We start from the raw sequence: 12,029 nt of genomic DNA, 5'->3' as shown, positions 1-12,029 counted from the left end.
CCCCAAAACCTATACCTTACATCTATAATTTGCTTTCTAATGAAATTTCTGAGTAAGGATCCTCTTCTTTTTTAATTCATGTCATTGAAACTTTTTTATTACTGATTTGGGAAGAGTAAAACACTAGACTTACTGGAGTACTGGCATTTTTAATTTTGTTATTTGAAGTAGAGAGTGATGAACAAGTGAGACTAAAACAAGAATGGATTCTTCCTGTGCAAATTAGTGTTTCCAGTTTTCATCATGAGTGAAAGTCCCAAATTTTCAAAAGAATGATTACTAAGTGAAACAGAACAGATTTTCAAAAACCATCAGTGTCCCCCTTCTTATAGATCTGTCAGCTCAGTATCCTATGACAGTTCAGATAAAAATATAAAATCTGTGAACCTACCCCAGCTTTGCTGTTTCCTGACAATTGTGGGAAATGATAAGAAAGGAAGGCTAACTCATCATTTTGGCTGCCTTTGTGTGCACTAAATGGGAGGTAACTCACTCACCATCTTTGAATAGGGAGCTGAAATGTGTAATTCATTAAAAGGAAGAAATTATACATGAAAAAATAGGCCCCGTTGACTTAAATTTTTTATACTCTTTGAAATACATTGTGCATGTGTCATTCAGAAATAAACTATGTTTTTCATACTGCTTTCTGTTCCACAGAATAAATTTGTGGAATAAAATGCAATAAAAACAGGAAATATGTTGGAATATTCATAATTTAAAAAAAATAAACCTTTGAACTTCAACTTCATTAGTAATGAAGCTAATATTATTAGCAGTCATATATATTTGGTGCAAAATCATTAACAATTTCCACTTTTACAAGTTCTTAGCATTCTGAATAAAGTTTTATGTCTTCTGCATAAGACATGTCATGTCTTTGTTTCGGTAGCTTGGTCAGTGTGCAGTAGGAGCAGATCAAGTGACTTGTTTAGAAAATAAAGCTTTATGAAATCTTTCATAGCCACCTTTTACCAACCGTATGCTCTGGCTGGCTGTGCTGATTAAACTTCTAGACTTTTATACACAGGAAAGATTCTTGGATGCTCAAAGATATTTGGGCCACATGCTCAGTGATGACTTTACTGTTGCTGAACTTGGAGTTCCCTGTTGACAAAAGTTCACATACAGTCATTCTTGCTAAAGTTTAAATGATTGCCCTGTGTGTGGTGTAGAGTGCTATGAGGTATAAACCAGAATATCTCATGATTCACTTGGTTCATGTCACTTGGTCAAATATTTTGACTGCTGATTGTGTGAATATGTTTAATCACATTAAATTCTGTAACAGCATAAATATAAAAATAGGAAGCAGATATGGTTTGCAATTGAATTAATTGCACCATTATTACCTAAAAGCTCCATAAATGCTCCTTACCTTTTTAAGGAAAGTAAATTGTATTATATGCATGTGTTTAGTATCTTCAAAACAATTTTTTTACTTCTAATCTCCTTCTAATTTGTAAGTCTATTGATTTCATAGTATATTGCACTATTTGTTGTTAAAAGACAGTACATGAAATAAACAGAGCATTGTAGGAAAAACCATTTATCCAGTGCCTATTTTTCTGCCATAATAAAAAGTGCAAATAATAAATGTAATAAAATTCAGGATATAGCCAATAACTATTAAAAATGAACAGTTTACACCAAGGTGTGAATAATAACTCTGAATAGCAGTTATTCAGCAGTTTTAATACACCACTCTAGTTTCAGTATGACGTAATGTTCCCTGTAATCTGCTAACATGCTGTTATTTTGCTCCTTCCCTAAAGATAATTCATTATTCATCCATAAAGTACTGGCCACATAGTTCTGTTTATTTCAAAAATAATGCCATATTGTGGAAATCAGGTTTGATTTCCAAATTCCTCACTCCTTCAAAAAGACAAAATATGTAATTATCAGTAACTCCTCTTTTCCCTATCTAGTATCAAACCAAATTCTTAATTCCATTGGAAAAGCAGGGTTTTATTCAACAAAAAATTTAATGATATGAAGAACTGTGAGCATGTGCACATTTATGGGGATGTGAGATTTTTGTATCTACTTAGATTGAATGGAGATACAAATGTACTTAAATTGTTCCAGTGAATTCAGAGTGTTTTCAAGATTTCACTGTGGGGAAATTTGTACATAATCCAAAATTTTCATAACTCATTTATAGCATGTACTTGAAAAGAAATATTTTGAAGGAGGAAAAAGGATCCTCAAACTACTAAAGGTTACATGTATCAGCAGCAAAATGAACAAAGTAGTCATCTCCCCCACATTACACAGCTTGGTGAATCAAAGTGGAAGAGGACACATTTAATTGATGCTCACAGGCTGCTTCTGATGACTGGCTGATGGCTGATCTACCTGCCCAGAGTGACCACCATTCCTTTGCCATGCTGATCTGCTCAGCAGCACATTCAACTCTAACACAGCGTGTTTCTCCTTCATCCTTTTGGCTATTTATTTCTTTACTTGCTTGGAAAAGCCAGAAGGCAAATCTGAAACTGAGATATCGGATAATATTGTTTTCTGCTCTTTGCAATATTGACTAAAAGTCTTGTCTCTTGCTTGTTAGAAATGGTTATAGGGCAGTATGTCTTGCAAAACTAGTGTTTCTATCTCATGGCCTAGATGTGACTATTGTGTCACATCTCTTTAACTTGTCTTAATCGTGATGTAAAAAATGCTTTCTAACTCTTCTTACATAAAAAACAACTGAGGAAACGAATGCTAGCACTTAATTTTTACAAACTATTCAAAGCATTTGTAGGTGAGGACTCTGAAATGAAGCTGAAATTTACAGTGACTGTTTATCAATTACAGGAGGCAAAAGTCTTGTCTAAGTAAAAATACATTTACTAAATGTAAATTTAGTACATTACTTGTCTAAGTAATGTACTAAATAAAGAAAATATTTCTTGTTATGCTTCAAGGTCTTTTACTTAACAAAATATCCTGGTTTAATATAAATCTCCTGCATTATGGTAAAAACCATAATATCTGTCTAACCTTTATAACATTGTAGTATGTCACACTTTTTCAACAATTGCATTGATGAAGAAAATTTTATTGATTACCTGTTTAACTTTGTCTTTCATGAACCTTTTTTAAATGCTCACATTTGGAACTTATTTTTGTTAGGTAGCCACAAAGAGTTTTTTACAGAGATGGTTTTTGTACAGTGCCAACTTTTTATCTTTTGCATGCCATCAATCACTGATATAATAATCATAATCACAGTTTAATGAGGTTATTAGGATAGGGAGAGAAGACATCATCTCTGCTATTAGAAGTATGTAGGGCTAACTTTCCAACCTCCATGCATAGTAGTTATGAAGAAGCTGCATTCTGTTTTGAATGATCAGTCTCTGCAAAACTAGATCTAGTTTGAATTTGGGAATGTGTGGGAATATTTTTCCTGCAAAAGATTTTCAGAAAGGGTATTATTTAGAGTTTATTTGTTTTAAATAGCATTTAATTATTCCCTACAGCTAAAGTATCCTGTTTATTTTCTTGGGTAGAGCAGAGAGAAAGCATCTATTGTAAATCTTGAGAATTTTAACAAATTAGTTGCATTGGTGTAGTGTTACACTTTTAATTACAATGAAAGGCAACCACATAAGGCATCAGATCATCCTGTTGATATGATGACATTAAAATGTCCAGTGACCTGCAAACGTTAACACCTGTAGCAGCTGAATGAGTTTTAGGGTTACCTAAGACTGAGGCAATGCTGCCGCCTAATGATGGGAGTATATAAGATGCAGTATAGCAATGTTGCTTGTTTGGCAAGCAGGCAAGGCTTGTGACATCAATTGAAGACTATAAGTGAAATTAAAAGCAATAAAAACTGGCCCATGGACTAGACTACATGATTTGATGGTGTGCCAAGATATTTATTTTGTTCAAAGCTAAAAGCAAAATAAAACCCCTGTAAATCATATCAAGTCTGTAAACATTTTGTTTTCTGTGTATTAATGTCTGTTATGATTATAAAGAGAATGATACTCCACTTTTTCAATATTTTGATAGATGAGCTTTTTTATTTCATGTATTTCCTAATGCTTAGCATTATAATAGCTATATCATTATAATATCTATCTGAGAAATTTTATTATTCTCTGAAGAATCCTAATACAGTTTTCCCCTAAATATTATTATTTCAGAATAGGAAATTGCATTAATGTCTCAATGCTACATTGACCTATACATCACTGGCCTTCTTTATTTAGAACAATTTAAAGTAGTCTGGTGGCTGATAAGAATATTAATGGTATTACTGTCAAGTTAATTCATAGACCCATAAAGAGCAATAACACTTGTGTAAGGCATCTGCCAATGTAATCTGTGACAGCTTGTACAACCAGCAGATCAAAACTGCATCTAGCCCTGCAATACCTGCTCCTTTCTCAATTCTTCTAGTGGATCTTTCAGTTTGTGCTCTATAGTGAAACACAAAAAACCAGAGAACTTGCTCTTATTTCCTTACTTTTTAGCTATATTATCTCTTCAACTTGAAATGGTAATGAAAAGTCATAGAAAATCCAAATTTTTTATTGATTTGTGCCTCACTCTTTCAAAGGACTTCATGTAAAATTGGTCAACCCTTGAAAAATTATAACTTGCAAAAAGTAATAAACTGTAATTAAAACATTATGAAGGCATTGATTGGTTAGCAGGTATCACATTAAATCATTATAATTATATAAAAATATGAATCGGGCAATAGATTTAATTTACTTAAAGCTTGTGCTAAAGTTTGTTCTGCCTTTTTTTGGTGGTTTTTTTTTTTTCAATGGGAACTCATATTTCTTTTGTATGTGTTCAAATTTTTTTTATATTCTATTCCTCTCAGCTGGGCTGACTTCCAGCAATCAGCATCTTCACAATGAGTTCACATCAAAGCAACTGCCTAAGATCTAAATCTCCCTTCTGCTTCTTCACAACAGGTGCAGGAGGTTGGTCTCCATCAGACAGTGATCATTACCAATGGCTGCAGGTGGATTTTGGGAATAGGAAGCAGATCAGTGCTATTGCAACTCAAGGCAGGTACAGCAGCTCTGACTGGGTCACTCAATATCGGATGCTCTACAGTGATACAGGGAGAAATTGGAAACCATACCACCAAGATGGAAACATCTGGGTAAGTAATTACTATGGGATTGAGGTGTGTGCTGTAATGATGTTTATTGTCAGTGCGTTTGTTTGAGTTCTGTGACTTGTACAACCCTTCGGTGTTTGTATCAGGACACAACAGGGCTTTGCTCATAACACAGTTATTTGGGATGCAGCTGTTGTCAGGAGAGCTATCCCCAGATTAGCAAACCCATTTTGGGATGACAGTATTTAGCAGAATATTCAAATTTTTTTGGTTGCTGGTATTGCTCAAAGGGTCTCTTATGCTTTACCCCTTCTTTCCTTTTAACTAATTTGAGTGAGATCAAATAGTTAAATAGATAAAATGGTTTTTAAAATTATTTTGTTAAAATTTTGAAAGGTAATTTCTCCTTGGGTGTACATGTGCTGAAGAGCAATTTTATAATATATGTAATATTTTCCACACAGCTGCTGCAGGGATGTGTTCGTTTCAGCAGGGATGGACAGAATTTCCTTCATAGTAGCTAATATGGGGTTGTGTTTTGGATTTTTCTGGGAAGAGTGTTGCTAATTCAGGGATGTTGTCCTTACTGCTGAGCAGTGCTTGCATAGCTGCAAGGCCTTTTCTGCTTCTTACCCTTCTCCAGCAAGTAGGCTGTGAGATGGCCAGTCAGCTGCCTGCCCATGGGAAGTGGTGAATGTGTTCCTTTATGACTTTGCTTGGGTGTGGCTTTTGGTTTACCTATGAAGCTGGCTGTATCTCAACCCATGAGTTTTCTCACTTTTCCCATTCTCTCCCTCATGCCACCATGGGGGAGTGAGTGAACAGCTGTGTGGTGTTTAGGTGGTGGCTGGGGTTAAACCATGACAATGGGTATTTATGCTATAAGCATTTTAGGAAAAAGCATATAATTTGGCTTTGTTTCTTACATTTTTTTATGGACAAACTGTTAATTTCATTCTTGCTGAAAACACTAGCCTTCCATTTTGCTGACAAAAAAATGATAGCTATTACTTTACATGACTATACTCATAGCATTTCTTTCAGATGGCATTCTTTCTCAAAAGTATACTTTGAAAGCAGAAAAATGTTATTATTCTTTCTGAAACCAAATTAAGTGATTAGCTATTATGTCAAAGCAGACAAGATTTAACACAGTGATATTTTAGATTCAAGTTTTTGCCAGGTGCTTCTTTTACTGAGGTCTGTTTTTAAAAATGAATGTCAATTATAAAGTATAAGGTGAATGGGTATTTTCTGTATAAGAGAAACTCAGTTAATATGTGAAGAGTGTAGAAACAGTCATTTTTATTACAGTATTGATTTATTGAAAAAATCTCTTCCATTTGCCAGATAGGATTCTGAAAGAGAGAGAACTTAAAGCTGGGAAGGTAGACAACCTTGAAGAGAAAAAATATTGGATTTTGTTTAGATTTCTTGGAACTTGGATACGAATATGATTCATCAGGGTAGGGGACAACTTGTGCTTAAGCTTGATGAATATAAAAATTTCTCTTTTAAGGCCACTTACTGTAAACACTAAATGCTATAAATATTTTTATATTCCTACTCTAAATGTATAAAAGCTTCTCCAATAACTACTGTTGAAGTCATCAAGAATGGTAGAGAGCTTTGCAGCTGGTTGAGTGAATAATATATAAAGCAGAATAGTTAGGCTGAGGAAAAATATGTTCTTAATAACTTTTGGTGATGCCTAGTTTGGTTGATTTAGTCACAGCTGTGATTGCTTCTTTTCAAAGCAGACCAGCTTCCCGAGTGAGGGCTTTGTAGCAAGTCTTTATTCTTATACTGTCACTTAAAACAAAAATATTGATAGCTTCTTCATGCAAGAGCATTTCCTTTTTCTCTTTATTAGCACTTATGCATGCTTGGTAGATTCAGAGGAATACTGCTGGTCTGTTATTGACCATTGACATCACTTGTAAAATAGTGTGATGAGCCATGCAGGTCTGCTTCTTTTATTTGGAATGCTGTCTTTGGATATATGTTAGCAAGCTGGTTTCTGCAATACTGCTATGGTTCATGTCCTAAAATTTTTATCCAATATTAGAAAAGCAGATTAAAAAATAAATGCAACTTATCCATGCTTTCTTTTAAGAGAAAAAGTAGCCTGTTACCAAAAAAAATAAAAAGGCCACAGTTCTTGACTCTAATTCTAGTTTGCATAAAATAATATTGCTTTGGTGGTTAAGTGGTGTCTCGGCTTTGGTTTCATCTTGGAAACGTTGTTGATTAGTTATTCATAAATATTCATCTTAACATGTTCCCAAAACAGGAAGGTGCCTGAGCATGGAGAAATTCTGTGATTCTGTTGTAGTAAGAGTGTCACAAGGAGACAGACTTCCCTTATGAGAAAACAGAATGGTGTAGATTTTCCATCAAATATTCCATCTAGTGTCAATTTGCACAAAAAAATAAAAACAGTGGTAGCTGTTAGGACTAGAGTAGACAACATAAACCAAGTATCTATCGTAGGCATTTTAAACTCATAAAATCAGATTCTTCCTGACTGAAATTACTGTGGCTACCTTAAAAATCTCATGATTCTGGTGCCCATAAAAATATTTTTAGAAATAATTTATTCTTTACCTTTAGATTTGTATATTTTAAGAGATTTATCAACAGGAGAAATACACTCTGCAGCCTTTGTTTAAAAACCCTCTTCCATCATCCCTATGCCTGAATGTCATTGTTTTCTGACAACAGGAAATTTAAAATTAAATGCAAAATCAAATTAAAAGAGGAAAAGAGAAGTTCGAAGTTCAACAATATTTAAGATTATAGTAGTTTTGATATCAATTGACATAGAGGATGAGATGTGAGAAACAAAAGGAAATAAAGCTAAATAGATGAATTGGAGAGAGAGAAAAGGAGAAATATTTTTCAATAGAGATCTAGTCAAGAACAAACCATTGTAATCTGCATAAAAGGCTGAAGGAACTCTTCTGTATGTGTTAGTCAGGGAGGAAAAGGAGTTCTATAATTACCTCCTAAGTAGGAGAGAAATCAAAAGGCTCTCAGGAAGTCTGTGATGGGGAAAGTGCTTTCAAGGTGAATTTAGAGTAAGCTTTCCAGTTCTGTGAAATAGATTTTGTGACCCCACCCCTCCTGGGCTTTTGGATATTTTCAATTTTCATGAATTTTAATAAGATGAGTGAATGTGGCCTCTTTCCATAAAATGCCTAGCAACTAGAGAATTTTGATCACCTCTCCTACCTTCACTCTTGTAGTCTGAGATTCTAATTTCGATAGGTCATGAGGTTTCCCTTTATATGTCAATCCACTGGGGTGTTTCATGTACACAAAAAAAATACACTTTTTTGCTATACATGCTCATTTTAGTTTCTTTATCAATGCTATTTACCTAATAAACACATACCAGACATGATTCTACGTGTAGTACTGTTTCTATTTGCTAACTCAGATATAGATTATATAAATATCTCATGTTAAGCATAATGAAAATATGTTCTATAGCTATAAGACATTTTCTGAAACATTGAGGCATGAATTTTGTGCATCAGTGGCAGAGGCTCAGCATGTCTAACTTTAAAATTTTTCCTAAGGGAAATTGGAAGATATTTGCTAGAATTGAAGAGATCTTATGAAGTATTGTCTTCTAAAATTTGATTACTCTAGTAGAACTTGAGATCAGCTCTCAGCCATCTCATAATTTTATTCTTGGTGATATCAAAGGCACAGAATCAGAGAACAAGCTGAGTTGGAAGGGACCCACATGGGTCATAGAGTCCAACTCCTGGCTCTGAACCAGCACCCATCCCCAAGAGCCACACCATATGACCCAGAGTATTGTCCAAATGCTTCTTGAACTCTGTGAGGGCTGGTGCTGTGACCCCTTCCCTGGGCAGACACTTCTAGTGCCAGACCACCTTTTTCTAATACCCAGCCTAAATCTACCGTGACACAACGTTCAATCTATTCCCTGGGGTCCTGTCACTGTTCACCACAGAGCAGAGATCAGCATCTGCCCCTCTCTTCCCCTCACAAGAAAGTTGTAGACTGCAGTGAGGTCACCCCACAGTCTTTTCTGTGCAAAACAGACCAGGTGACTTGAGCTGCTCCTCATAACACTTCCCCTCAAGGCTCATCACCATCTTAATTACTTTCCTTTGGACACTCTCTAACACCTTCATATCTTTCTTATATTGTGGCACCCAAAACTGCCTCCAGCACTGGAGGTGAGCAGAGCAGGACAATCCCCTCCCTTGCCCAGCTGGTGATGCTGTGCCTGATGCACCCAGGACGCACTTGGCCCTCCTGGCTGCGAGGGCACTGCTGGCTCACATTCCACTTGCCATTGACCAGGACCCTCAAGTCCCCTTTTGCAGTGCGGCTTTCCAGCATTTCATTGCCCTGTCTGCCCACACATCCCAGGTTGTTTCACCCCAGGTACAAAATCTAGCACTTTCCTCTGATAAATTTCATATTGTTGATAATTACCCAGCCTTCCAATTTGTCCAAGTCTTTCAGCAGGGCCTCTCTGCCTTCACTGGAGTCAACAGCTCCTCTCAGCTTTGCATCATCTGTGAACTTTCTTAGTGTCTTTTCTAGTCCTGTCTCCTAGTCATTTATGAAGATGTTGAAGAACACAGGGCCACGGATGGAGCCCTGCAAAACTCCACTAGTGACTGGTTACCAGTCTGATGTCACTCCGTTCACTGAAACCCTTTATGGCCAAGCCAGTTGCTCACCTGTCACGTAATGTGCTTGTCCAGCTGTGGACCGCACATTTTGTCCAGTGGTATACCAGAAAGTATAAAAAATTTTATAAAAATCCAAAAAAATTTTGGTAATTATGAGTAAAAAAAAAAATTAAAAAAGGGAAAGGTAGAGTGTAGACACTCTGCACATGACCTCCAAATATTATTCTGTACCTGATTCTTATCTTCAGCTTCAGTGGACATCAGTGGAACAGCAAAGATACAAATGAAAGCAGATTTTACCTTATTACAGAAAATTCAGTAGTTGACAAAGTGGCTGCTGCTACAATTGAAAGCAGTTGTGTATTTCTGATATTGTTGTTTTTCTTTCAGTTTTAATTAAACTAGAGTATATTACGGATAACATCTGCTTTGGTATTGTTTTTATTGTTAGATAGATATTGAATGAGTATGTCGTTTTCACCATGAGTAATGATTTTTGAAAAGGAATTTAATTTATGTACTTACACACTGGCTTTAAACTTTTTTTTTTAAATTTTTATACTTCTGAGTCTCTTCTCTGTTTTAGGTGAAATAGGCAGGAATCCACTGAGTTAACTGTAAAATGAACTTTGCATTTCTCTGGGAGATGAGGAATACTGTTTAAGCAGTATATTCTCTTCATTTACGTGAAAAGAATTTACATGGGTCCCCTTGGTACTGAAGGAAGCTGCTACAGCACAGTGGAGTTAGTTTTTACAGGAAAACAAGCTCTTAGCATTTCAGAATATTTTGCTACAGGATTGAGCCAAAAGTCATTGTGGAAGAAGCTCAAGTGAGTTAGATAATTAACTTTTTCAAGCTGTGTGAGACTTCAGATGTTTGATACTCTTGGGTGCCTTTGGAAATACCAACCATCAGACAGGCCTAAAGTAACATTTAATGACTAGAAAGATATAAGGAAATCCTATGCAGCTTTACCTAGCTGAAATTATGTGGAAGCCATCTGCTCAGAGTTTCTGTTCATACTGACATGCATTTTCTGGTGAGATTATTCCAAGAAAAAGTTGCAAGGCTTATCGCATTTCCAAGTCCCTTCCACCTGCAACATTTTCAGCTAACAAAGGACTTAGTGCCTACGTCTTGGAGTACAATAATTTGTGTATAGCAACTACAATTGAAGAGGAATAAATTCTAGCATCCACCCACTATGTTAGGAGAGTGAGAATTATTTGCTTTGTGAAATCTGTTATTGATTTTTCCCCTGAGAGGCAACTTATGTCTATGACCCCCAAGTGAATATTAAAGAAGGATGATATGAAACAGTTCTTGAGTTTGATATTTAATGCTGATATTTAATTTTATTTTCCTTTTTTTGTGTTTATTTCACAAGATCTTAACTGGCAACTTACATTATAGAAAGATTTACTGGGTTAATGGGCTTATAGGCCTGGAAATTTTGTCCTTCTTTTTAAATACTTCTACTGAATTACATTATTAAACCAATTTAGTTTACATGACGTTATACTTTTTTATAGTTATGGGAACACTTAGAAAATATGAAATGTGATTAGAATGGTCTGTGACCTGCCATTTGTTGTTTCTGGGCTGCTACTAGAATATCGGATACTGTGCAGACCTATTTGAATATGACAAAGTGGTTTGATATATTAATCAGTGCAAAAGTTTTGACTTGTGTGTATAATGTATGTAACATTTCTTTTGGAAATGTTGTTTTCTATGTAATGACTCCCTGACTTATCCTATCTGAAGGGATTTTGTCTGGTATCTTGCTGTCTCCTTAGCAATGTCTCAAGGTTACCAGTGTCATAATCAATGAATTTTAATTCTCTGTAAAATTTATTACTAGAAATGCCTTTTATTCCTCTTTCTTTCTTTCTTTTTAAACTTTGATGGTGGGGGTAGCAAGGGAGAAAATTTCTTTTTTCTCCTGGAATTTCCTGTATGATTCTTGTTAATTTCATCGTGCCTTACCCTGCCTGGATGCTATGCCTCTGAGGACCTGTCTGACTTTATCGTATAAAGATTGCTCCTTTCACTTGCAACAGCCAATATCACCTTAATGGGTGTATTGAGAGAATGAGGAGTTGTAACTCCCCCCCCCAAGTCACTTTGTCTCAGCACTTAGTGGACATTGCTGATCAATACATCGAGGGCCTCTAACTGAAAGGGTATGGGCACAGAAAAATATTTCTTTTGCTGTAGTGAACTTAAATTCTCTTATAAATCTA

At 35.5% G+C, this 12,029-nt stretch overlaps 1 protein-coding gene across 2 annotated transcripts in view; it reads left to right on the top strand.

The window, feature by feature from the left end:
* CNTNAP2 (contactin associated protein 2) overlaps nt 1–12,029 on the top strand; it is a 1,014,456-nt gene that overhangs the window by 339,117 nt on the left and 663,310 nt on the right. For both annotated transcript variants that reach the window (XM_064419448.1, XM_064419458.1), the window contains one exon: nt 4,947–5,140. In XM_064419448.1, coding sequence (XP_064275518.1) covers nt 4,947–5,140 — 194 coding nt within the window. The remainder of the gene's footprint in view (nt 1–4,946; nt 5,141–12,029) is intronic.

Source organism: Passer domesticus, chromosome 1 (genome assembly GCF_036417665.1).
Source record: "Passer domesticus isolate bPasDom1 chromosome 1, bPasDom1.hap1, whole genome shotgun sequence".
Taxonomy (NCBI): Eukaryota; Metazoa; Chordata; class Aves; order Passeriformes; family Passeridae; genus Passer; species Passer domesticus.
The sequence above is the reverse complement of the archived record's forward strand: the minus strand, read 5'-3'. Positions and strand labels throughout refer to the sequence as shown.